Genomic DNA, 26,073 nt, shown 5'->3' with positions numbered 1-26,073 from the left:
AACCTCAGGCCGGGAGCAGCCCAGCCCCAGACAGCATGGAGACGGAGGGCATTTATCACAGGAGACAGTGCAGATGGGGCATCATTAACTTGTTATTATGGGGCAGTTGGGTGACATCGTGTGTTCCCTGGCCCTCTGGGTTCACCTCCTGCCCACCCAGGCCAGCATGGCTGCAGAGGTGTGAGTGCTTAGGCAGCCCGGTGAAGGACAGGTGGGAACACTAGCACTCTGCAGGTACCCACAGGCCCGGTGCCCGTGGCTGCTGACAGACACCCTCGTGGAGGCCCCAGTCCCCTGCCCCTTGGAGGAGCAGCAGAGCCCAGTGGACAGGGAGAGAACTCCCGGGGCGTGGCCCACAGAGGACGCCGGCCTTGCCGCACAGGACCAGCGGGTGGGGTGGGGAGGAGGGCGGGCTGGTGGGGACTGATTACGGACCCTCCCGCCCCAAACAAAAAAAAATCCCCACACAGAACAAATGAACTGAACGGCGATGTATTTTAAACGCTCATATTTTGTTTCTCCTCTCACGTCGCTCCCTTTGCGTGCTTCTCTTCCACCGTTCTAACGTCACTGTCCGTCAAACCGTGGCACCTGCGGCCGCGATGTTTCAGAGACAATCGTACGGGGAAGCGTTTCAGTCACAGTCGCAGGGAGGCCGGCAACAGGACGCAACAGAGTGAGGCTTTAAAAATGACTCGAAAGGGGAAGAAAACCCTTGAAAGCCTCAGGCCCACCCTCCTGCCCCCAAGGAAGACGCCCCTGTTGCGGCGGTTTCCTCCCAAGCCTTGCCGCCGTCACAGGAGCCCTCTCCTCTGCCATCGTCCGTCCTGGCGTTTCTCGCACGAAGCTTTCACCTCAATCTCTAGAAGCAGAAACAAAACAGTCCCAGCCCTCCCCCCGCCATATCCAAGTATACATGAGGGATAAAATTACATTTGTACAAAAATAGATTTTTTTTTTTTTTTTACCTTTCCAGATGCTTTAGACATTTTCTCTTATCTTTACTCTCTTTATGGATCTGTCATCCTCTCTAAAGTATTAGCTATGCGTCCCAGCTAAGGCATTGCTAAGGATTGGGAACGGCTAAAGCTGTCTGCTCCAAAGCATCTTAAAATAGATGCATCTCCTGCCTTGAGATATTCATTCGAACCCGGATTTCACCAAAGGAGGGTCCTTATGTACTTGCTTACACGAAGCAAATTTATAGGAAAACAGGGGAAATGTCTTGATTAAAAATAAACACAAAACACTGGTAACCGCTCCGCCTCTCCTGCGTGGCACTCGCGTGCGGCTCTCCACACGCATCTCTCTGTACAGCACATACATGTTTACACCGCACACCCGCGTGGACGGGCACCAGGTCACGCGCCCCAACTCCACGACAGGGACACCAGCCGACTACCCACAGGCTGCACACTCTGGCAGGGCCCTCCTGGGTGCCCCATGGGGAGGGGCTCGGGGCCATCTCAGGCACTGCCACCAGGCCGCCAGCCCAGAATTCTTGGGGAACACCGTGCTTGGAAAACCGAAGGTCAGGGCTGTCTTTCCCAGAGGTCGTATGCTTCCGGGGTGTGGAGGGCCAGTGGCTGACACAGGCCCCAGGGTGGAAGCTCCTGGCAGGCCAGCCTCCAAGCGTGCCCGACGCAGCCTAGGGGAACCCAGCTCTGTGGCATCTTCACTCCTCAGCCTAGGAGCGCCATCTGAACGGCAAAGCCGGAAGGTGACCAGCTGAGGTGCCTGCCTGAAGGTGCCGGAGTGCCCCGGGGGCCCAGGAAGCAGCCGCTGGGAAGGGGGGGCCCTGCTGGGAAGTCGCTTCATCCAGCCGGGCCAAGGCGGGGGACAGGCACAGGTGGCTAATGAGCTGATGTTAGTGCTATCTTTAGAAAATTAAAGATTGTCCCACCAAAATAAGAATTACAAAAAAAATCACCTTAATTGAACCAGATTGGTAATACTACTACAGGTCTGGTTAAATAGAAACTCTACCTCTCTACTCAGTGATGCGCCACACTCCCCACGCGTCACCTTTGCAAACCAACAGCACAGTTTGTACAACCACAAGGCCGAAGAGAAAGGGGCAGGAAGAGCCCAGGACACGTGGAGCGGTGGGCAAGGCTGCCGGGGCCACGGAGGTCCGGTTCTGCTTTGAGGGGTTGGCGGCCTGGGGGGGCTTCAGTGCTTTACATCCAGCCAGCCAGCCAGCGCCGGAAACGACCAAGTTCCCAAGAAGAAGCCGACCCCCCACAAGGGAGGCCCGTCCCTGGGCTTCTTCCTCTGGAGCCGCGGGCATTCCCAAGGGTCCCGGCACGGATAGGTGGGTGCTGGCTGCAGAAGGCACCAGGTGTTGGCGTTAGGTCTTTTCACGCTCCCACCACTGGGGCCCCGAGAGTGCCTGCACCCTCCTGCCGTTTCCACCACACCCCCCAGGGGCAGCTGGGGCTTCCTGGCAGTGCCTGGGAGGGGCCCAGCTGGCCAGGGACCTGGTACAGGTGTGAGGCTCAACACTCTGCCTCAGGATGGCTGACTGGGCAGGGGGCCACCTCTGGGGATCCACGACGCTGAAAGGCAGGGGTGGAGGGGGGCAGGAAGGAGGCAGGGGTGGAGGGGGGCAGGAAGGAGAGGCTTGTGGAATCTCTGACAGCCTCTGTCTCGGGCACAGACTCAGCTGCAGGCTCCACCCAGGTGCCTCAGCTCAGCTCTGGCTGGGAGATCCAGGAAGGAAAAGAATGGACACTTTCTTCCCCACCGAGACTGGAGAACTGCCTCTCCAAGCCACTGCCTCCCAGTCCAACCTCCTAGGCAGCTCCCTTCCCCAGTGAGGAAGCCCCCGCTCCAGGTGGGGTAAGACTCTGGAGAAGGCACCCACTCCCCCACATCATTCCTAGACTGCTCCCGGGAAGACAAGAGCCCCCTCCTGTATCCCCCCATCCATCCCCCGTTCAGGCACCTGCGACTGACAAACGCTGGGTCCACGGGACTGAGGCGTGACTAGGAAAAGTACTCAGGCCAAAGGGAGGGCCTTCCAGTGCAAAAGAGGCGAGTTCAACCTGAGAGGGTCCCCACACCACCGGAGCCCGGGGGCAGAGCCTGTGGGAGGAGCGCCGGGCCGCACGGGGCTGAGCCCCCACCACCTTCAACCAGAGCAGACATTCAGTGAGGCTCCCAAGTAAGGCTCTGGGTGAACAACGCTGTCCGTGGACACCACCAGGCTGGGGGGTCCCACCAGGGCCTGCGTGTGGCCCAGGCCCGAGGGCGCTGAAACTCAGGGTTCTCAGATTCCAAGTCTTTTAGACACAACTGGCAGCCAGAGAGAAAGCCTGAGCGGGGGTCCCACCAACGCCCCCACAGAGCCACTCCAGGCCGCGGAGCATCTGCCCCACCCACGAGACTCCCAGTTCCTGAGCCCCTCTTTCTCCAGGCCACCTGCCCGCTCTGAGGGAAACTGACAGGCCACCCTCCTCCCCTCCCATCCCCGCGGGCCTCACGGATGGCTGCAGGTCAGCAGAGCCCTGTGCCTCCAGCAAGGCCAGTGAGGTGGTGACACCCCACCCACCTGAGCCGGGGCCAGCCCTGCAGGAACCAAGGACAAGCCTCGGCCCAGCCCTCAGAGCAAGAAGACTCAGGCTGGGGAGGGGCCAGGGCACTCCGGTCTGAACAGGGAGCAGGGAGTCTGAAACCAGGACACCAAGGCAGAGAGAAAACTGAGGGGTGGTGAGTGACCCCTGTCCCTGCAGCCTGGAGGTGGCCCCAAAACCCTGCACAGACTGTGGCTCATGTTCTCATTGGCTCAAGGGCAAACCTGTGAGTTATCTTTGGAAAAAGGGGCTGCTTCCCCCTCACTCAGAGCACAGGGCAGCCTGCTGGCCCCACGAGTCCCCTCTCATCCCCGAGGCGGCTGAGGTCTTTGCTGACGACACACCAGCCTGCGCCCCCAGCTGTCCCCTCCTCCTGATGAGGGGGAAGCCGTCACAGGCTGGCCAGGCACCAGTATTCAGAGCAGGTGAAGATGTCACTCCAGACAGGAGGGCCACACGAACATTCTGAAAACCAGCATCGATAAACAGCAACGGAAACAAAAACCCCATTCCCAACTCCTGCAGCTCCAGGGCTGGGGCCCGAAGACCCTGCGAGTCGCCCACGCCCTGTGGGGTGTGGCAGGGCGTCCCGAGAGCCCGGTGGGGAGGCGCCTGGCTGGGCTCACCACGCTAGTTCTTGCCATGCAGGCTGCTGCCTCAGGAAAGCCACTGCCCTGGGCACAGACAAGTAGTAACAGAAATAAGGAGGGTGACAACACATCTCTTAGGCAGAGCAGTGACAGGCTGTGCCCCAAAGTCCAAACAGGCCAGGCAGAGAAGGGCAGGGACAGGACTCAGGCTGAGAAGAGCAGCTGGCGTCCAGGCAGGGTGGCCAGACCAGGTGGGCGCAAAGGGTGGGTCCGCAGGCCTAGGTCATTTGGTGCGGCGCCTCCAGCATCTCCATGAGGAAGGTGTCAATGGGCGTGTCCCCAATGAGCTTGAAGAAGAAGAGATGTTCCAGGCACTTGAGCCCGATGGAGCGCAGAGCCGGCAGGCGGAGCAACAGCTTGGCGAACCTGCAGGGAACGGGTCTGCTGAGGGCCAGGCAAGGAGCAGGGGCAGTTCTGCCCTGGCACCTGGAGGCCTCCCTGGGGATGGGGCTGTGTCTGAGAGCCCAACCCATCCGAGGCTGGTCTGTAGCCCTGATTTTGCCTGTGCCAAGCCTCCAGAAGGAAGGAGGGGAGGCTAGAAGGAAACAGGGGCAGTGGCATCCCAGAGCCAGGAGAGAGTGAAGGGGGATCCCTGGGGCCGAGGACGGAGATGAAGGGCCAGGGGCCAGACAGCAGCTGCCTATGGCAAGCTGAAGAGTTCTTTGTAAAGAAGTGAAAAATTGTGGGCAGCTGGGCATGATAGCTCACACTTGTAATCTCAGCACTTTGAGAGGCCGAGGTGGGAGGATGGCTGGAGGCCAGGAGTTCGAGACCAGCCTGGGCAACGCAGTAAGACCCTGTCTCTACAAAAGAACAAGAGGAAAACAGCAGCCAGGCGTGGTGGTGCATAATGCCTGTACAGAGGACCACTGGAGCCCAGGCTGAGGCTGCGCTGAGCTACGATCATACCACTGCACACCAGCCTGGGCAACACAGCGAGACGCTGTCTCTTAAAAAATGGAAAAATGTGGGCCGTGACAGCCAGGAGCGGGTGTGAGGTCAGCAATGCATCTGGCTGCAGCAAGAGACTGCGGGGCCTGTCAGGGAAAGGGCTGCTGAGCACACTGGTGAGTCGCAGGGAACAGGCAGGGCACATGGTGGGTAACCAAGAAGTCAAAGGGCATCAGGTGGGGGAGGGGGAGTCAGGCTGCACCCCCACTGCAGGCGGAGCCGGGCCTGACTTGGGAGCTGTGTACTGGGGCAAGCCCCTTTCCATACAGCGTCAGCACCCCATGAGTGCCTCCCACGGCACCTCGTGCAGGGCTGTGGGCCTCAGACCAGGGCCACCCCTTCCGCAGAAATAGCTCTGCTGGTGTTGGGCACAGCCTGGTCAGAGAAGGCTGGCGGGGGAGGGAGGGTGGGAGCATGGGTTGCTCCTCAGGGCCTGGCCCACCCCGGGGAGTTTCCTGGGGCAGGCACCAGTGGGCTGGCGGGGGCGGCGGGGGGGAAGTCTGCGGCTCTGGGAAGAGGGATGGCAGGGCCAGGCATGAGAGCAGCAGCTGCCGCTGAGGACAGGGGGGACCAGGTGTCCCTTCTGGCTGGCCGTGTCTGCCCCAAGCCCCTGTGCACGGCCTGAGTCTCTCCACACGGCCCCTCCAGGGGCTGCGGGACCTCATTAATTATTAACGAAGTCTCTCTTTCAGGGAAAAGCTCTGTGGTTGGCTGCCTCACAGTCCTTGTTTTAAAGGCAAAAACAGCACAGAGGCTGGAGTCCGGCCAGAGAACAAGCTGTTTTCTGCTGAGCTGGCGAGATGGGCCAGGGCAGAAAGCCAGGAAAAATAAGCTGCCTGCCACCCCCTCCTGTCCTCGTCCTCCGGGAAGTTTCACTTTAAACCAAGCCAGATGAGGGCTGAGCAGGCAGCGGGGACACGGTTAACTGTGTATGTGCTGGTGGCGGGAGGGTCTGGGTGTCCTAGGAGGCCTGCTGGGCCCCACCTCCCCCAACCCCCCACCCACAGTCTGCGGATCAAGAGGCCAGGAGATGCCCCTTTCGAGAGAAGAGAAGACTCTGGAGAGCTGACTTTGAAACGGAGGGATCCACAGATGCTTCTCTTCTACACCTACTGTGCACCCAGCACTGTGGACTCAGAAACGAGAGAACCCCAGCCCTTCCAGGGCCCACAGCTGGGCAGGGGAGAAGGATGAGCTCTGCGCGTGGGCCGCGGCTGCCTATTCTGTACACACTTGTAGAGAGTGTTTAGAATGTGTGGGCATCTGGCCATCCACTCTACACATGCTTGTGAAGTACCTACTATGTGCGGGTGCCGCCGGACCTCTGGTGGTTCTGCTTGGCAGGGGAGCGCAGTGGGGGGTGAAGCACAGCCTTCATCTACCTACTTGACAAAGACAAGCACCTACTATGCGCCAGGTGTGAGGTAATCCTTCCGGTGGGGATATCACGTGAGCCTGTGGGGTGTGCCTGCCACAGCCCACTGGCCTGGAGGACCTCCCGCTGCCTGCTCAGGACCTGCTGGCACGGGCTGGGCCTGGGGAGGGTGCCACCTTCTCATTCACATAAAACAGCCCTGCAGCAAGGTGGGGGCTCTGGAGACAAGAGCCCAAGTCTGGGGTGCGTGTGGGACAGGGCGGGACCCACCTTCCCGGCTGCTCCGGGTACTTGTGCTTGCAGTAAGACTCCAGGGACGCGTAGACCTTCTCCCTCAGCGCCTCCACCTCGGCCGGGTTTGAGAGCCCCTTGGAGTCTGAAAGGAGAAGAGGCCACAGGTCAGAGCCCTCAGCTGGGTGTGTTCCAGGCACCCGCCCCCAGGACCCAGGCTTGTGTGGGGTCTCCCAAGCTGCCCTACCATGGGCAAGGCAGGTGGTGTGAGGGACGCCGCTGGACACACCCCCGCCTGCTCCCCCAGAGCCTGGTGGCAGGGGGATGACCGTGGAATCCATGGCCAGGCCAGGCTGCTCTGGGTTCAAGCTCGCCTCTGCCACTTGCCAGCCATGTGACCTTGGGTCAATTATTTGACCTCCAGAGACTCGGTTTCCCCATCGATAAAGTGTCAGGAGTCTGCTGCCTTCCAGCTGCCATGGGAACTGGGAGAGACAACGGAGGCCTCTGCTGCCCTTGGGTCCCAGCCCCATGACACGGATGGGAGCTATCACTGCTGCCCCCAGGAGCACCCAGACCCTTTGGAAACCCATCCTCGGCATGCTCGTGGAGTGCTGAGCTCAGGACCCAGACTCGAGAGCCCAGAGTGGACAGAGGCTGAGACTACAGCCACCAACACCTCCAAGGCCAAGGGACCCCATGTGAATGCCACCTTGGCCCATGTCCTGGGGCTCCCTGGCAACATGTCTGGCTCCCTGAGCTGCCTCAGCTCTAGCCCGTCTCCTCACCCTCCCTGCAAGCCTGTGCCTTGGTCTCCTCGCCTTCCCTGCAAGCCTGTGCCTAGACCCTGCTTGTGCCAGACAATCTCACCCTCCCTGCAGGCCCGTGCCCAGGTCCCGCTGGTGCCCCAGCTCTAGAAACCAGACCACACAGGACCTGAATGGGGATTCCTCGGGCCGGGCCGAGCCGTGGCGTGACTCAGCCTCCGAACCGGCAGGATTATGGCCTGGATGCACAGCCTCCCCACATTTTACAGGGATAAAATGTCCCTGGAAACAAGCTCTCCCCACAGGAAGACGCCCATCTCCATCCCGGCCTGGTCCCTCAGAGCCAGGTCTGACAAAGGGCAAGGTCAGGGCCAGGAGCTGAGAGGGCTCCATTCCCTCCACCACGGCCCAGGTGAGCTCCCCACGGCAGCCCCAAACCTCCCCCTCCACACCCCAGCCGCCCACCCCTATCGCAATGAGCTGAGTTTCCAAACACACAAACCCACAGCTCCCTCCCAGCTGGAACCCCTCGGGACTTGGCTCCCTGTGGCCCCAAGAGAAAACCCAGACTTAGCAAGACTTTCAAGACCCTGCCTAGGCTGCCCCCACCAGTCCACCCCACCTCCGTGCCTCCCATTCCCCTGGCCCCTGTGTAACTTTCAGCTCCCGGAGGAAGTGGCCCGCACCCTCGACCCACCGTGCTCCTGTCCTCATGTGCCAGGGGCGCCTGCTGGTGGGCGTGACCCTCTAAACCCCAAGCTCTGGGCAGGCAAGCCCTACCCAGCAGCGTGAAGAGCCCTCCCATGCCCGGCAGGATGCCGAGCAAACAGGCACGTGTCAGCACTTGCTGGGCAAAGGGGTAGCACCTAGGCGGCTTTTCAAGCCGAGAACCCAGAGGCTGCAGAAGGGCTGCACTGTGGGCCAGAGGCCTGTGCCCAGCTCCAGCCCCACAGCCCCAAGCCCTGCTCTCCTCAACCACAGGGGCCCAGCCCCAGAAACACCCTGGACCCGAGGCTCGGGGATGAGGTTGGTCCCCTCTGAACACCTGGCAGGCCTGACCCATCCCCACCCCATCCCCAGCCTGCAGGGCTCGGGGCTCCCAAACTTCAGCACTGGAAGTTCACAACCACAGCCGGCCACTTCCGGAGTCTGGATTCCGATGCACAATGGTGAACGCGGCGAACCACGGAGCCCAGACAGCACCACCAAGCCCCTCATGACAGGTGCCTTGCTGGGTCCCCCTGTGTCCAGGGGCCACGCTCCCTTGGCGGGCCCTCAAGGTGAGCAGAAGGCAGCACGGCCACACTTCCACTGGGAGGGGAGCACGCCGAGCTCAAGGAGAGTGGGATTTGGCCTCATGTGCGGCCACAGCCAAGAGGTGCAGCCGGGAGGAGGCCCAGGTGCCTCTGCCCCACCAGAGAACGGGGTCAGGAGCCTCGAGGCGGGAAGGCCATACCGGGGTTGAAGAGGACGATGGCGCGCAGGCAGCCCAGCTCCGTCTTGTCCATCTCCATGTCCCGCATCTTGGACACGAGCTCCGTCAGCACCCTGCAGAGGAGGAGGCAGACACCCCGTCCCAGTCAGGCCGAGGTCCTCACCAAGGCCATACCCCAGATACCCAAGGTCTCCGGGAAGCCCGGCGTAGCCGGAGGGCGGCTGAGATGGGCCAAGCCAAGGCAAGGACTGCCAGACAGCCCGAGAGGGAGTGGGCTGGAACCTGGGCCCGGGTGCCACCCCCGCCCGGAGGGTGGGCTCCTCTCCTCTCCCTCAAGGTCTGCCTGTGGGGCTTTATTCTGGGAACCTAGAGGCTAAGGAGGCACCTCGTGACAGCTAAGCTGAGGTGAGCCGGAGCTGCACGTGGGGTACAGAGTCCACCCGTCCTGAGCCCAGCAAGAGCCACCACTGTCCCTCCTCAGCTGCAGACTTAGCACCACCTGAGGCAAAGCCCCTGCCCGAGCCACAGCCCCTGCCCGAGCCACAGCCCCAGTCGCTCCCTTCAGTCCAGGAAGAGACCTTTCCCCAGAGCCTGATCTCCCTGGGTGGGAGCTGCCAAAGGGAGGCATGTCCACTTCTTATCACCAGAAAAAAAAAAACCACCAGCCTCGACACAGGGAAAACCCGCCAGTTCCCTCCATGGAGACGCTGGGAGCATTCTCGGATTCAGACTCAGCCGCCCCACTCCTGCAGCTGGATTCTGAATCCCATCGGCCTCTGCAGTGTCCTGGGCCCCCTAGCCTCAGCAGCCTGCCCACCAACCCCAAGCTCGACTGCTGTGTCCAGGAACTGAGGGTGGACCAGAGCAGGGGAAAGGGAGGTGACCGGGTGGGGCCCGGATGGTTGCCTAAGCAGCCTGGGCTCTCCCCTGTGGGCCAAGGAGGGCCCTGGAGGTCTGCAGAATGGGGAGTGCCCTGGCTGATTCCTGGGAGAAGATCTGAAGGAGCCCAGAGGACAGGGTGGGACAGAACAGGAGCTGGAAGGGACCCCCGATGTCTGCTCTGAGGCAGGGGCACACAGCTGCAGAGGGGCAGGGCAGCGGGCATGGAAACGGCCTGGGCCACTGAGGGCAAAGACTTTGCATTCCACTTGCACAAAAGGCGAGGAAACGCTGGGGCCTCTGTAGTCACTGCTCTGGGACCCCAGAGAATGTAACCCTGAGACCTCTGTCATCGCCATCTCTCTACCTGCCAGCCAAAGAAACTGTCAGCTGGGCCAGTGGCTGGGGCCTCGCTTCCCAAAGCCGTATCCCCAGTACCCCCCTAAGGAAGCTGCTGTGGGCAATAAACACCCCCCCCTGCAGCCCCCGTGGAGACCCTCCTGTACACTAACTTCTTAAAGGCCCTGACAAGTCCTGCAGTGAAGACCCTCGAGGACACTGTTTAAACCAGCGTTTGCCCACCATCCGCAGCCACAAACCCTTTTGCACTTGGCACATCCCATGGAGGTCAAGTTTCAGGACCACCCTCGGGACGCAGGGACCTGAACCACCCCCTGGGGCATTGCTGCTGGGGCATCCGTCCCCTGTAACTGCCAGTGCATGACCTCTACTCACCTCTAACGTGAGGGCTCTCATGTTCAGGGGCCACCTTCTCCAGGTGGCCTGCTCCTCCCCACCCACGGCTCCTTGTGCTGCAGATACCTGACCAAGGACCCTGCAGCGCCCCTCCCCAGCCTTCTTGCTCCAGCTGAAGCTGACATCCGGTCCCCAGAAGGCCCAGTGGGCTCTCTGGACTCGTAGAGACACACTGCAGCGATAGCGACAAGGAAGCTACTGTCCGCCTCGCCTGGCAGAGCCGAGCTGGCCGGCGCTCTGGGAGGGCAACGTGAATGGACATGGACCACCCAGGCCCGGATGACGGCGGGCTCTGCAGCCAGTGCTGCTCCTGCAGTGTGTCCCCTGAGAAGTGGCTGAGGTGCAGCCCATGCTCCGCTGGGAGGCGTAAAGCACTGTGGTCCGACACCCCTGCCTGCACGGGGACAGGCGTTAGGCTGCACCACGCCCTGGGCTGCCACGGCATTCCCGTGCCAGCCTCACACAGCCTGCAATGTGCCAACCGGAATTGACACTTTTACAAAACTGCATCTATGGTATCATCACTTTAAAGAGAAATGAAGCTTTCCTTCCCACGGATAAATACATGGGATCGTGAAAAAAGAAGAGCTGGAGGGAGACAGGCCAAGCGCTCCCTGTGGTTACAGATGCCCCAGAGGCAGGGCTGGCATGGGGCTCTGAGCCTCCTCCGTGTGCTTTTCTCTGTTTTCCACGTGCGCACCCTTCATGCACTGAAATACTACTAGGTAGGACGTGCATGGGGGCTGAGGCGACTGAACTCAGCTCACCTGGCAGTGGAGGTGAGCAAAGCGCCCTCGCCCCTCCTGGGACCCCCCTGACCTGTCAAAGATGGCGCCCACCCCTGCGCTGTGGGCGCTGTTCCGGTGGACGTGCAGCCCGGTGGCCAGGAGGATCCCGTCCTTCACGGCGATGGAGCGGTGGGAGAAGGAGGCGATGAGCAGTTCATTCCAGCCTGGGGAGGAGGCACATGGTCACTTGACTGTCTCCAGGCCCCACAGGGCTCGCCCCTTCCCCAGCCCCTGGTGGGAGCCCACAGAGCCAGCATGTCACAGACCCATCCTGACAGGCTCTGGAACCCAAATCCCACGAAATATTCCACAGAAAAGAGGTTCCTGAGAATGCCTCTTCTACAGTACACCATACCCAGCTAATGCCTCTTCTACAGTACACCATACCGGCACACAACAGGCCCTGAGAAGTCCCGCACAAAGTCCCTTGAGCTTTGTGGAACCCAAGAGCTCACAAACTCATGTGCCCACGGAAGCTTCCTCCTGTGCGTGCAGGACACTCCTGCCACAGAGCACGCGGGAGAGCACCCAGCGATGTTCCCAGGGTGTCCCCAGAACCACTGCTGCCTGCAGGGTCCCAGGAGCAAACTCTCGGGGATCCGTGTGCACTTCGTGGAATGCCACCAAACAGCAGGTTATCCAACGGAAGGCAGGTGCATGAGAGCCGCGGCGTCTTTTGGGAGGTTTCCCAGCGTGGGGAAGGTTAGAAAACAGCAGTCCCTCAACATCAAGGGGTTCCCTGGGGGGGGTAGTTAGGTAACAGTAGCTCCTCAACATAGTGGGGGTTCCCTGGGGGTGGGGAGTTAGGTAACAGCAGTCCCTCAACATCGGGGGTTCCCTAGGGGAGCGAGCAGTTACGAACAGCATCCCTCAACATGAGGTTCCAGTGCAGACAAAGCAGAGCAGGCATCGGGGAGGAAGAAAGCCCCCAACAGGGACCCTCGCGTGCACACGCGTTACTGTTTTAATGGCTCCTAGAGACCAGGTGACACGGAATCACCCGCAGTCACACAGTCAAGGACCCTCGCGTGCACACACATTACTGTTTTAACGGCTCCCGTTTACAGGGTGACACAGAATCACCTGCAGTCACACAGTCAGGGACCCTCACGTGCACACGCGTTACTGTTTTGACGGCTCCCGTTTACAGGGTGACAGGGAATCCCCCGCAGTCACACAGTAACCTTCAGCACCTTCTGCACTCCCCGAGCGCTCCAGAGGCTCCAGCCTCTACCCCGACACTGTCATGAATTTCCCACTTAATCCCAACTGTCATCCTGGAAAACTGGCATTAACCTTGTTTTACAGAGGGGGAAACTGAGGCATGAGGCGGTCAGTGATCAGCAAGAAGTTGGTGGGGACCACCGTGCCAGCTCCGGCTCCGCCCACCACACCCTCCCGGCACACACCCACCCCGTCGTGGGGACCCCGGGGGCAGGTGTCACCACCCCCATTCTCCCCGTTTCACAACTGAGTAATCCCAGGGCCCCAGGAGGGAAGTCCCACCCCCGAGGCCACCCCGCCCAGGTGTGCTGACAGACCAGGCAGGGATGGCACCCGACTCGCCCCAGGCTGTGCAACCAAAATGAGGGAGGAACGGTGGGGGTCTGTGCCCCACCACCGTGGGAGCATGCAGATGGCACCACGGGCGGTCTGATGGAAAAGCCAGGGCTGGAAATACCGTCACAGATGCGGGACAGGTGGCAGCAGGCAGCCCGTTGCAATGGGGAGTCAGAACAGTGGGGTTCCCTGGGGCGGCGGTTTGGGAAACACACCCCAAGGCTGCAGTGTGCAGTGGCATCCCAGAGCTCAGCCGAGTCAGCCACGAAGACAGCTTCCATGCTGCCCAGTCAGATTTTCTTTGACCACAGAACCCTTTTTTTTTTTTTTTGCCCATGAAACATCTGCAGCATCACATTTAGGAGAACTCTGATCTAAATGAACCCCTCAATCTGATGTGTGGGTAATCTGCGGCCCGGGGAGGGGAAGGGTTTGCCCCAAATCACACAGGGACTCGGAGAGAAGCCCTGGGCCCACTCCCACTCCTGCCCCTCCTACAGCTCAGCCTGTCAGGTTTTCCCAGGCTGAGAGGTACTGGGTCTGACACAGTGAGAGTAAACGCTCTCCCAGGAAAGGGCTCTCCCTCCCTTCCCACACCAGGCCCGGTGTGGACAAACTTCCTGTGGCCAGGGGCAGGGACCCAGGGGCCTGAGGACAAGAGCTGGGCTGGGGCACAGCTGGCCCCAAACCCACCAGCCCTGGCCAGTCCTGGCCTCCGGGGCCCGCCTCTCTCCCTCACATCCTCCAGGTCTGGGGGTTTACCGGAGCGGTGGCCCCTCCCCTCCCACTGCCCTGAGAGCCCCTGGGGCCACCCAGCAGGTACCAGGGTGGACTTGGCTCTGAAACTCTGGTGTGCCCAGCAGAGGAGCCTGGTGCACGGCTGGGTGCACGCTGCTGAGCCGAGATGCGGCCCTCAGCACAGGATACAGGTCAGGACCCCAGACACACGGACAGAACATAGCGGAGTCTCTCTCTGCACCCTCCGGCACGCCGCCTGCATCTCAGCTCCCCTGTCCCCCGTCCCTCCATCCCGATGTCCTCACTGGGTTATTTCTCCTCTCCTGCCCCGCACACCTTTGTAAGCTGCCCTCCTCCTTCTCGGATGTAAGAGAAAACGGGAGAGGAACCCGTTTTACAGTAACCTTTGGGGTGCGTCTTCACCTTCCTAAGTGCTCCATTGCTGCATGGAGAGTTCCCGGCCCTGCGATGTGGGGGCCTGGCACGGCCATAGCTTTTAACAGCTCAGGGTGCACTGGCCTTTCAGAAGGAGGACCTCCGTGATGCAGGGGACACCAGGTCTTACTCCAGGCTCCAAACGCAGGACCAAGAGTCTTGCCTGGAGCTGCCCCCTTGGTCACTATGTCCTCCAACTCAAGAGGCTGGCCCTGCCCAAGGAACTTACGCCTGCAGATCCCTTGTGGCCCTGCCCACACGTCCAGGGCCTCTGCTGGGGTTGCAGGATCCCTGGACAGCACTTCTGGAAGGAAAAGCATGGAGTCAAGGGTCACGTGGGGAAGCCAGGGCCTCGGGCTCCAACCTGGCTCAGCCGCGTTCCTGTCTCACCTCTGAGCTGCCACTTCCTCAGCACAGGGGACAGCGAGAATAGCTACTCCTGGTGGTCTGGAGAGTTAAATGAGTCCACACCCATGAGGCAGGGCAGGGCCCCCCAGAGTCACAGCTGCTGTCCCCATGGGGCTTGTGATGACGATCCCGTCCCAGGGCGGCAGTGACAAGAGCCCAGCCTGGCTTCCCCTGTGTCCTGGGCCGGTGAGGTGGGCAGGATTAACAAGACCAGGGACGTCAAGTGGTGCGCTGTCCCCACAGGGGGACCTCGGGCCTGCTACATAAGCCTGGCTCCTCCCTCCTCACGGCCCAGCAAGGCCTGCCTCTTCCCCCCAAACCCCGCCTCCACGGCAGGAGGTGCCCGTGCAGCCCAGGCCCTCGGAAGACCCCACTGGAGCAGCTAACGCGGACTCAGAACCCAACAGCCTGGGATGAGGGGGCAGGCGGGAAGGAGGTTGGATGGAGGAACTTGAAAGCTGTGAGCGACCCGGCCCTGTCTCAGTTTACTCATCTGACAAACACAAGCGTCAGGGTGTGACTCGGAGCTTCCATGGAACAAGCCAAAACTATTCATTTTAATGCTTTATTTCTGAAGGCCTCCTAGACAGGTGGGGCAGGAGCCCACCCCAAGGAAGGGGCCCTATCCGGCAGGAGAAGACACGCGTGATGTTAGCCTCCCACAGCCCGGCTGGAATCCTCCACCAGTTTCTGGGCCCCTGCAGGACTGTGGCCACTGGACCCCAGCTCAGTGTCACTGACAGCCACAGGTGGACACTCCCCTGAGTGAGCAGAGACCCTGGGCCTTGAACCTGCACGGCCAATGGCTCTCACAATGGTGGGAATCCCAGGTCTGGGCACCCATTCCCATCGCTGCTGCCGCCCAGTGGAAGTCACCTCCCCCACCAGCGCTGGGAACACAGTGGGAGGGCCCAGCACAGGGACATAATGGGGGAGCACTCAGTGCCCCCCTGCACCTGCCAGGGCTGGGCGGGGCCTCACTTCCGCCACTGCCTCCTGCCAGAAGAAAGCCCAGCAGGACCGCACCCCCGTCCCCAGTGAGGCTACAGCCACAGACCCTGACCCGAGCCCCCTGGAGGGGGACAGAGTCCTCCAGCCAACACCAGCCAGAGGCTACAGCCACGGACCCTGACCTGAGCCCCCTGAAGGGGGACAGAGCCCTTCAGCCAATACGAGCCAGGCAGAGTGTATCCTTGGGGTCAACCCAAGTCCTCTCCAGCCACCTGGCCAGTGCAGGCTTCCAACTCCAGTGCTCCATGTCTGAGCTGGACATGTGCCTCAATGGACCTTACAGGGGCTTGGGGAGACCACCTGATGGGTGAGCTGCCGGCCCTGGCAGACAGAACACGCAAGGACAATGAGACACCGAGAGTAAGTGACTCGGCCAAGGTCAGCCGCTGGTGGGCAGTGGGGCTGGGACTCACGCCGGAAGTGCAGCTCCAGACCTCACCATGTGGCCCTCGAAGCTGGCAGCATGAGCAGGGCCCGCTGGACACAGGTCAGCAAGGACCTCAGTGGGGACCCAGCACCGCACTTCGCCACAACCACCCCACGCAGGCCCTCAGCACCGCACCCCGCCACGATCACGCCTCACAGGCCCTCAGCACCGCACTCCGCCACGCTCCCCCCACACAGGCTGATGCTGGAGCCAGAAGCGGTCAGAACATGGGACCGCAGGGCCAGGCACCACACAGATATGGCGACGAACACAGCCAGCCAACCTGACTCGGACCTACGCCTGGGCCCCAGCGCACGACCATCTGGAGATCCCCCAGTAAAAGAGCTGCACGCGGCCGACTGTTCTCTGGACAGGCCTGTTGGGTTGTGGCGGGGTGGGGGGTACCATCCTTTCTCAGCAAAACCGCTGGGTATCTCTCCAAAGACCACTGGGGTCAGGCAGGCCTGTAGCTGGCAAAGCCAGGGGCTCCGAACCGAGGGCTCTTGGGGGAGCCCCTGCAAACAAGGGCAGGGTTCCCTTGGCAGGCGGAATACGCACCACATTCTGAAAGAAGTTTGAGCCCACAACAGCAGACGGCCACATGCCTCAGGCCCAGAGGGGCGAGGACCCACCAGACACGAGGCCAACGGGATTAAGTCAAGGACTTTGAGATGGCAGATTATCCTGGCTCATCCGGCAGGGCCCAATATGGCCAGAAGAGTCCTTCTGGGAGGAAGGCGGCGGCACCAAGCCCTCTACACACAGCCTGTGTGGTCGCAGCCCTGACCCAAGCAGCTTCCAGAACATTCCCTGCTTCACAGGGAGCCTGTCTCCGTTTGGCTGTGCCTTCTCCATTTCTCGCTTAGGAGCCACCTTGTATGGGCCAAGGCTCCCCCCTCAGGCTGAGGCAGCGGAGCCCACAGTGCTGCAGCCTCCAGGCAGCTGGGACACCTGGCCCTAAGGGAGCTTGGCTTCTTGGGCCCAGGGGGACATGGGACAGTGACCAGCACCACCGCCGGGCAGTGAGGGCAGACCTGGGCACCCAACGTGTTGCTTCACCAGCAGGAGACTCCACTAACAGCCTGGCCTCACAGCTACCCTGGGTGCCTCAGCAAGAACCAGCCTCAATCAGCACGTCCCTCACACCCCCTTCCCAGGTGGGGAAACAGCTTGGTGGGGGGCCTGCCCCGTCCAGGATTCCACTGCCAACCTGATCCCCAAACCCCAAAGCTGAGCTCCCAGCCACCGTCCTGGCTTCCACATGACATCACGGGGACTGTGCTGTGTGTGGAGCAGGCATTTCTGTGCAAGGGCTCCGTGCATCACCATTTCCGCATGGAAACAGGGCTGCGGCCTTGGAGTGGGAGGAGAAGGGCAGAGAGCACGTGGCCCTCCTGGGCAGCCCCTTGAACACACCCAGCCTCCTTTTTCAGAGCCCCCCAATCTCCACCAACAGCGCATTACCTCTCTGAAGGCCACTGAGAGAGATCCCGCATGGTACACCTCCTTATGAGGGATGGAGGGAAACTGAGGCCCCAGGCCCTTCCCCCAACAGTCCCATATAGTCCACAAGAGGTCCCAGGATGGGGAAGTGTCCCGGGAGGTAGGAGTGTGTCCCAGGAGGGGGGAGTGTCCCAGGATGGGGGAGTGTCCCGGGAGGTAGGAGTGTGTCCCGGGAGGCGGGAGTGTGTCCCAGGAGCGGGGAGTGTCCCGGGAGGGGGGAGTGTCCCGGGAGGGAGGAGTGTGTCCCGGGAGGGAGGAGTGTGTCCCGGGAGGGGGGAGTGTCCCGGGAGGGGGGAGTGTGTCCCGGGAGGGGGGAGTGTGTCCCGGGAGGGGGAAGTGTCCCGGGAGGGAGCAGTGTGTCCCGGGAGGGAGCAGTGTGTCCCGGGAGGGGGGAGTGTGTTCCGGGAGGGGGGGAGTGTGTCCCGGGAGTGGGGAGTGTCCCGGGAGGGGGGGAGTGTGTCCCGGGAGGGGGGAGTGTGTCCCGGGAGGGGGGAGTGTGTCCTGGGAAGGGGGAGTGTCCCGGGAGGGGGGAGTGTGTCCCGGGAGGGGGGAGTGTGTCCCGGGAGGGGGGGAGGGTATACTGGGAGAGGGGAGTGTCCTGGGAGCGGGGAGAGTGTCCAGGGAGGGAGGAGTGTGTCCTGGGAGGGAGGAGTGTGTTCCGGGAGGGGGGAGTGTGTCCTGGGAGGGGGGAGTGTGTCCCGGGAGGGGGGAGTGTCCCGGGATAGGGGAGTGTCCTGGGAGGTGGGAGGGTATACTGGGAGAGGGGAGTGTCCCGGGAGCGGGGAGTGTGTCCAGGGAGGGAGGAGTGTGTTCCGGGAGGGGGGGAGTGTGTCCCGGGAGGGGGGAGTGTGTCCCGGGAGGGGGGAGGGTATACTGGGAGAGGGGAGTGTCCCGGGAGCAGGGAGTGTGTCCAGGGAGGGAGGAGTGTGTCCTGGGAGGGAGGAGTGTGTCCCGGGAGGGGGGAGTGTGTCCCGGGAGGGGGGAGTGTGTCCTGGGAGGGGGGAGTGTGTCCCAGGAGGGGGGAGTGTGTCCCGGGAGGGGGGAGTATCCCGGGATAGGGGAGTGTCCTGGGAGGTGGGAGGGTATACTGGGAGAGGGGAGTGTCCCGGGAGTGGGGAGTGTGTCCAGGGAGGGAGGAGTGTGTCCTGGGAGGGAGGAGTGTGTTCCGGGAGGGGGGAGTGTGTCCTGGGAGGGGGGGAGTGTGTCCCAGGAGGGGGGGAGTGTGTCCCGGGAGGGGGGAGTGTCCCGGGATAGGGGAGTGTCCTGGGAGGTGGGAGGGTATACTGGGAGAGGGGAGTGTCCCGGGAGCGGGGAGTATGTCCTGGGAGGGAGGAGTGTGTTCCGGGAGGGGGGAGTGTGTCCTGGGAGGGGGGAGTGTGTCCCGGGAGGGGGGAGTGTCCTGGGAGGGGGGAGTGTCCCGGGAGGGGGGAGTGTGTCCAGGGAGGGAGGAGTATGTCCTGGGAGGGAGGAGTGTGTTCCGGGAGGGGGGAGTGTGTCCTGGGAGGGGGGAGTGTGTTCCAGGAGGGAGGAGTGTCCTGGGAGGGGGGAGTGTCCCGGGAGGGGGGAGTGTCCCAGAAGGGAGGAGTGTGTCCAGGGAGGGGGGAGTGTCCTGGGAGGGGGGAGTGTCCCAGGAGGGAGGAGTGTGTCCAGGGAGGGGGGAGTGTCTCGGGAGCAAGGAGTGTCCCAGGAGGTAGGAGTGTGTCCCAGGATCGGGGAGTGTCCCAGGAAGGGGGCGTGTCCCAGGAGCGGGGAGTATCCCGGGATGGGGGAGTGTCCCGGGAGCGAGGAGTGTCCCGGTAAGTGTCCCATCTGCATGGCGTCCCCATCCCCGCCCAGGCCCCGCCACTCACCCGCCCGCAGCAGGATGACCTGGTCGTCCAGGGGCAGCTCTGAGAAGTGTGGGATCCGCTTGGCCCACTCCACCAGCGTGAAGAGCTGCTTGTCGGCTGCTTGGCAAATGTTGGTGACGGGGTCGTTCGGCTACAGTGGAGGAATAAGAGTGGGACATTCAGTCCCAGAAGCCAGTATACTGACAGAACACAGCCAGACCAGCCCTGCCCCACACACTGGGCCCATGCGGGGTGCTGAATACGGCCCCCAAAGATGCCCAGTTCCCAATCCCCAGAACCTGGGACTATGCGACCTTGCATGGCACATGGGGCTTGGCAGAGGTGATTAGGTGTGGCCTGAAATTGGGAGGTGGGCCTGCACCACTGGGGGGGACCCAGGGTCATTGCACGGGGCCTGTGAGAGGGAGGCAGGAGGGTCAGAGGAACAGATGCCATCAGAGACGCTGGGGCCCAAGGGGAGAGAGACGCTGCTGGCTTTGAAAGTGGAGGAAGAGGCCATAAGCCAAGGAATGCGGCAGCCCCAGAAGCAGAGGCAGGGGCAGACTCCCCAGCAGAGCCTGCAGGAGCCAGCCGGCAGGCACCTTGACGTCAGCCCACCAAGACTGATATTGGCTGTCTGGCCACAGAACAGTCAGATAATAAAATGTGTGTTGTTTCCAGCCACTAGGTTACGGCAGGACACACGAGTCTCTCCCACAGCTCTGGGAGGCAGGCGCGGGGAGCTGGGGAAATCGGATACGGGGCAGTGTTGGAGCGGGGTGGGACTGACCGCCTTCGTCTCTGATGGTCACGGTGGCCCACCCTGGGGACAGGGCTGGCCTCTCATGTTCCAGCAGACATGGATGTGGGAGCTCGGGAGGGCAGGCGCCTCGGCTGAGACACCAGGCCCCAGGCACAGAGAGAGGGCGGCACTCACGGCTCCTCTGGAAAGCCCTAGCCGGAAGGGGGCCAGTCAGTCTCACAGATGAGGGGACCCAGGCGGCCTTGAAGCAGGGCCGGAGGGGAGGGCCCTCCCCAGATCCTGGCAGGTGGGGCTTGGGTCATGGACCTTCTGTGTCCTGAGTAAGGGGAACTCAGACGACAGCCCCCTCCATGATGCCGCTGCAGGAGTAATGACTGTCAACAGGATTCGGGGATCCCTCACTCCAGGGCATCCGCCAAGGAGAAAAATGCCTCCCTTTGAAGAGCTTCCACAAACAGAATCCACCTGCTCGTCACAGACGTGCAGACTAAACGCAGCGCCCGGCAGGAAAGGCCTCTGAGGGCGGAATAAGAAAGTCCCCGAGGAATGGCACAGAGACTCACCAGGCAACACAGGGCCCAGAGCAGGCCCAGGTGACAGGCTAGTGCCATGGGTAAGGAAGGAGAGCCTCAAGCCCTCCTAGGCTGGCTCGGACCTCTGCAGGAGTGGGCACAGGGGTCACCATCTGTCATGTGCCTGCAGTGGGCACAGCCGGGACAGGGAGCAGAATGTGGCAGGCTGGAGAGCCAGGAGGCTGGAGCAGAGGAGGCGGCACACTCCTGGCAGGTGTGAGGCTCTGACTCCAGTACCAGCAGGGCTAGGCCTGGAGGGGGTCCCCTAGGTAGGGAGGGACAGCGCAGGAACCCAGTTCCACCTCCCTGTGTAGCCTCAGGAAAGGATTAACCTCTGTGAACCTCCCATTCTCGCCTGGAGATCCAACGTGCCTCGTGTAACAGAAGGCGCGTGATGGATGGGCTCTACTCCTGCCTAGAAGTGTCCACGGGACCTGCCCAGGCCCTGCCCTGCGCTGGGGAGAAACCAGGCACCAGGACCGCGACGCTGGGCAGGCTGCCCCCTCTCTGGACCTCAGTTTGCCCATCTGAGGGAAGGGGCCCAGTGAGCGGTTCTGGAAGTTGGACCCAGGCCAGGCCACAGAGGAGCGTTCAGTGTGAGCTCAGGCACAGCAGGGAGTGAGCGGGCACAGAGAGACCCTGGACCCGTGGAAGGTGTGTCCTTTATCCCCAGCGAGTCCTGCCTGCCTTTGTGGTTCTCTAAACTCCCTCAACTTTGATGCAGTGAGGGAGAGAGCAGATGGCAGATTCCCTCCCCCCAAATAGTGTCCTTCACAAAATAAAAACTTGGCAGCCCTTTGTGCATCTGCCAAACTTGTTTTTGGATTTTCTGCTGGATCATGAAACCCTCACAGCCAGCCTCCCTCTCCTGCCCTCCGCAGGGCTGGTGAGGTGGGCGCGGGGCACGGCAGGTGTGTAGACCAGCCAGGGCTGGGGGTGGGTCTGCGCCTGTCACTCACGGGGACGGTTTCTCCGGAAAGAAGGTGCCTGTTGTCAGGGTCCCACATACCTTCTCCCCAGCCGGGCAGCCCCAGTCCCCGTAGCCAGAGCAGAGGTCTGAGCAGAGCCGGGGACGTGAGGGCAATGGGTTGTCCTATCCGGAAAGGGCAGGGAAGCAGGGTGGTCCTGACCCAGCCACGGGGCCTCAGACAAGAGCAGACCCCCACCCTCAGACAGACAGAGGCAGTGGGGGTATGGGCCCTGTGTGAGTGCCAAGCAGCAGGGTGGGTCGCTGTCCTTGACCGAAGCTGGTGGTGAGAACAGCAGAGCCGTCACCAACAGCTTCGTGGGGGCAGAAATTAACCCACCACATACCTTATCCTGTGATCACACCTCACCCTGTGATGGCCGGTGCCAGGGGCCACAGAGAAAAGAGCAGGTGCTCTCAGCCCACATCACAGGGGCAGTCCCCATCCTGGCAGGGGCACAAATGAAGGCCAGAGGTAACCTCAGCTGAGACCAAAGCCTGAGGAAGAGCCAGAGGGCCTAGCTCCAGGCCACGGGAGCCTCAAGCATGAAGGGGCAGGGAAGTGGTGGGTAGGGGGACAGTGACCTGCAGGGCACACCCAGCATGGAGGGCAGGCTGGTGTGCCTGGACCCACAGAGGGACAAAGGTCGAGGCGACCTCATGGTTGGCCTGTATAAGGTCTTCGGTGGCCACAGGGCTCTGGTCCCAGCCCCAAACCCACAGGGAGACACGGGTGAAGACTGGACACCACGGTGACCGCGGTGAAGATGCAGGGGCCCTGAGGGCCAGCTGGACCCAGGTCCCCGCAGCAGGAAGCTTAGTGCACAGTTCTGAACCTTCACTCAGGCGACCGGGAGCTCACCTGCCTAACCCCGGGCACAGCTGGAGCTGCCTCCTCAGTGGGGCCTGGGACAACGGGGGGTCTCCCAGCCAGACAAGCTCACCAGGGAGCAACGGGTCCCGAGCAGTGCAGGTTCCTGGGCCTTAGGGTAGGAGGGGCTCAGAACGCACTTGTGCCACCCTCCCTGGCAAGGCCACAGCCAGAAGCAAAGATGCCACAGGGAGGGAGCCAGTAACAGGGAGGGTCCAAGGAGGGGAGGACAAGGCCAGGGGGTCTTGAATCCAACACTTCCAGGACCAGCTGGAACCGGCCCAGGAGAAGAGCCTGGGAGCAGGGCTGTGGCCCACCCAATTCTCCTCCCCTTGAGGCTGTCGGGGTGGGGGGGACAGGAGGGTCAGCATGGGGGTGACCAGCTGGCGGGCTGCGGAGCTGCTTCCTGCGTCTATGGCAGCCACTGAGACTGCTGGGCACCTGCCCAGGGCCACACGGCTGCGGGTAGAGCCAGCCCTGGAACCAACCCGCAGAGCCTCTTGCCGGGGCTTGGCCTCCTCCCGCAGCTTTTCCAAGGGGCACCAGGGAGCAGGGACAGCCTCTGCACCCACAGAGGCCAAACTCCAAGGGACACAGCGGCTGAGGCCCCAGCAGAGATGGCCGAGAAGGAGGATGTGGCTGCAGGGCCCCTGGCCCCTGGACTCTGCCCCGAGGGCCACCCGTGCATGGGCCAGGAGAGGAGGGTGCCGCCCAGCTGGGGCGAGGGGCCCACAGGGCCACCTCGGGTAAGAGGCTGAGCTGAGGCGGCCACAGGGCCCAGGGCAGCCCCCAGGACCTCTCTGGCTCATCAGCTGCTCAGGTGGGAGGGTGAGTGAGGGAAACTGAGGCAGGTGGGGCTGCCCACCCCCGCAGAGGCGGTGACTCACCGAGCTGGGGTTCAGCCCCATGTTCGCCTCCACGTAGGTCTCAGTCTTGGGCTCCACGGCCAGCTCAGCCTCCAGGATCCTCTCCACCGGCATGTCCTCGTTGGCGCTGCTGGTCGACTCCACCTCATTCTCGTTCCGGTCCTTGCCACGCTGCCGCTCCTCCTGCACGGCTACAACCCGGGAGGTGCAGGTCAGCCCCACACTCAGCCAGGCCAGTGGCTCCCAGGGAAAGCTGTCCTGGCCGGGTGGTGCCAGCTGCCAGCCAACGCACCCACAACACCGGCATCCCCACCAGCGCTGGGTGATGGAGACCCCGTCTCTGCCCCATGCCTGGCCGTGTGGCTGTGTGCTCTGAGAACAGAAGCCAACTCGCATTCATTCCAATTAAAGTTCACACCAGGAGCCTGCCTGGGGCCTGGCAGGAGACAGTGCAGCAGGGACCTCAACATGGGGTGAGAAAGGCCCAAATGGTCTATGGACTCAGGGAGAACCAGGAAGCCTTCCTGGAAGAGGTGTTGATGTGACTAGAGGAGGAGGTTGCAGAGGAATCATGGCTCAGGCTGGAGACACGGTCCCTGCCAAGGCCCAGAAGCAGAGCAGAGCACACACATGAGGCGGCACAGGGGCACCCATGCTGGCTGAGGGCCTGGACAAGGGGAATATCCAGGAGGTGACAGGCTCAGAGACACCTGGGTAAGCAGGAAACCGTGCACCTGCAGACCCCACGCCCCTCCCAATGACACTAGGCCCTGCCAGAAACGGAGGGCAGGCGCCTAGCCCTACCCTGGCCCCACAGAGGCCCACCCAGCTCCACCGACTATGCCCCAAGCAGGGCACCAAGATGCCTTTCAATCCGCTCCAGGAAGCAGCCACTCCAGTGGAACCAGAGGCCGAGCATTAAGGTAAAACAGAGCGATGCTTGCAGGCAGCAGGAGCTGCATCAGGCATGGGCTCCAGTCAGCTGACTCTGATCAGCCCCGGGGGTGGGCGCTCAGCGAAGGGGCCTGAGGCATGAGCCCTGGCTGCCCAGGTACATGCGGCTCCTCCTGCCCCCAGCTTCCCTCCACCTGGATTTGCCTTCCTCGACTGTCCACTTTGAACACTGAGGGAGCCACCTCAGCCCCTCTGTCAGCCTATCTGGGGACCCCTCACCAGAAGTGCCGGGAGGCAGAGTGGGACCCAGATGGAAATTGTACAGAAGCATCCACTTGGCTTACGGGCCATTCCCCCGAGACACGTCCCCTTCCCTGCAAGTCCTGAGCTGGGGCTCTGGTCCCAACCCCACCACCTCCTCCTTCTGTTCCATCCACCACCCAACAGCCCCACAGGGTGGGCACTCACATTACCCCATTGTACCGATGAGAAAACTATGGCTGAGACAGAGAAAATGACTGTCCAAGTGAGTAAACAGCAGAGCCAGGAAAGCAACAGGGACCATCCGGTCCTGCAGCCACCTCTGTCCAGCACAGTTCCACGCCCCTACTCTAGTCAAGGCCTCTCCACTGTCACCCTGGAAATGACCCTCCCGCCGTATCTCCTCCGAGCTCAGACACGGACCTGGGGGCAATTCCTCCCTCCCTTGTGTCCTCCTGCCAGTGTGCTGGGCTGGGTAGTCCCTGACCCAGGCCCCTTCTCCTCCTGGTCTAGGACGGTGCCCTCCTAAGAGCCCAAGGCCTACGACGGTGCCCTCCTAAGGGCCCAAGAGTATGGCCTGGTGGAGGGGTTCCTGGAGCTGCCACCTCTCTGGGTCTGTGTCCAGGATGTCTCGAGGGTGGGCAGAACACAAACCTGGAAGCCTTGGGGTCCTCGCAGGCACCAGCCACCCATGGACTGACCATGTCTCGTCCCACCCTCCCACCTTCTCGCTTCCAGATGGGTTTGGAAAACGGTGGGAGAACGATCTGTGCCTCTAGCACCCTCCCTGCCCCACCCGCCACGGTGTCAGCCACCACTTTCTCCCGAAGCCACAGTTTCCACTGAGCAGCCGTCTCGGGGCTCTGCAAGCCCCTCCCTTCACACCCCCAGGCCCAGGGTCCCCAGCCCTGCGTGGTTCCCTTCACACCAGCCACAGCTCTGCAACAGCTGCACGTGGATGCCTCTCAGCCACGCTGTGCCAGCAGTTTCCAGCGTGGCCCACTGGCTTGAGCGAGGGACTTCCACCCACACAGGGAGACTCTGGCCAGGAGGCCCATCCCTGGCTTCAGGATGCACCAACCAGGCCGAGGGGCCAGCCAGGGACCCCGCAGTCGACATACACAGGCCTGGCCCTACTGGAAACCCGATGGTGGGTGGGGGCAGGATGGCGAGCAGGGCTGGTGGGCAAATGGCAACGGTCTGGCAGGGGCTGCAGAACGCTCCAGTCAGCCCCCACATGGGACTTCCATGAGCCCTCCAGAGGGCAGTGCTCATCCGGGGCAGGGTCACTACTGACACAACCCTCTGTACAGGGTCCTGAGCCTATAGAACCGACCACACCCACGCTGAGCAGCCCCCGGGGCAGGAAGCACCCGCACACGCAGATCTCAGCCAGCATCTGAGCTGAGGCGGACTGGAACCTCCACTGGCCCAGGTCCCTGAGACCCTAAGGATGGGCAGCAAGGGCAGCATTCTAAAGTCTCAGTGCCAAGACACAGATGGCACTGCTGTCTCCCCAGTGGAAAAGCTGAGGCTCTGAGAACCAAAGGGGCAGGGCTGA

At 62.2% G+C, this 26,073-nt stretch overlaps 1 protein-coding gene and 3 pseudogenes across 6 annotated transcripts in view; all 4 read right to left on the bottom strand.

The window, feature by feature from the left end:
- Nucleotides 1–476: 476 nt before the first annotated feature.
- Nucleotides 477–2,290, bottom strand: LOC103239927 (uncharacterized; annotated as a pseudogene).
- On the bottom strand, nt 477–3,775 carry LOC103239667 (uncharacterized; annotated as a pseudogene).
- The window catches only part of RXRA (retinoid X receptor alpha), a 116,273-nt gene continuing 90,676 nt past the window's right edge, over nt 477–26,073 (bottom strand). For all 6 annotated transcript variants that reach the window (XM_008005736.3, XM_073022086.1, XM_073022085.1 and 3 more), the window contains exons 5-10: nt 23,379–23,548; nt 19,340–19,469; nt 11,439–11,571; nt 9,006–9,097; nt 6,822–6,927; nt 477–4,591 (exon numbers count right to left, since the gene is read on the bottom strand). In XM_008005736.3, coding sequence (XP_008003927.1) covers nt 4,444–4,591; nt 6,822–6,927; nt 9,006–9,097; nt 11,439–11,571; nt 19,340–19,469; nt 23,379–23,548 — 779 coding nt within the window. In that variant the 3' untranslated portion in view covers nt 477–4,443. The remainder of the gene's footprint in view (nt 4,592–6,821; nt 6,928–9,005; nt 9,098–11,438; nt 11,572–19,339; nt 19,470–23,378; nt 23,549–26,073) is intronic.
- Nucleotides 15,100–19,320, bottom strand: LOC140713023 (uncharacterized; annotated as a pseudogene).

This window comes from Chlorocebus sabaeus, chromosome 12 (genome assembly GCF_047675955.1).
Source record: "Chlorocebus sabaeus isolate Y175 chromosome 12, mChlSab1.0.hap1, whole genome shotgun sequence".
In the NCBI taxonomy this organism is placed as follows: Eukaryota; Metazoa; Chordata; class Mammalia; order Primates; family Cercopithecidae; genus Chlorocebus; species Chlorocebus sabaeus.
The sequence above is the reverse complement of the archived record's forward strand: the minus strand, read 5'-3'. Positions and strand labels throughout refer to the sequence as shown.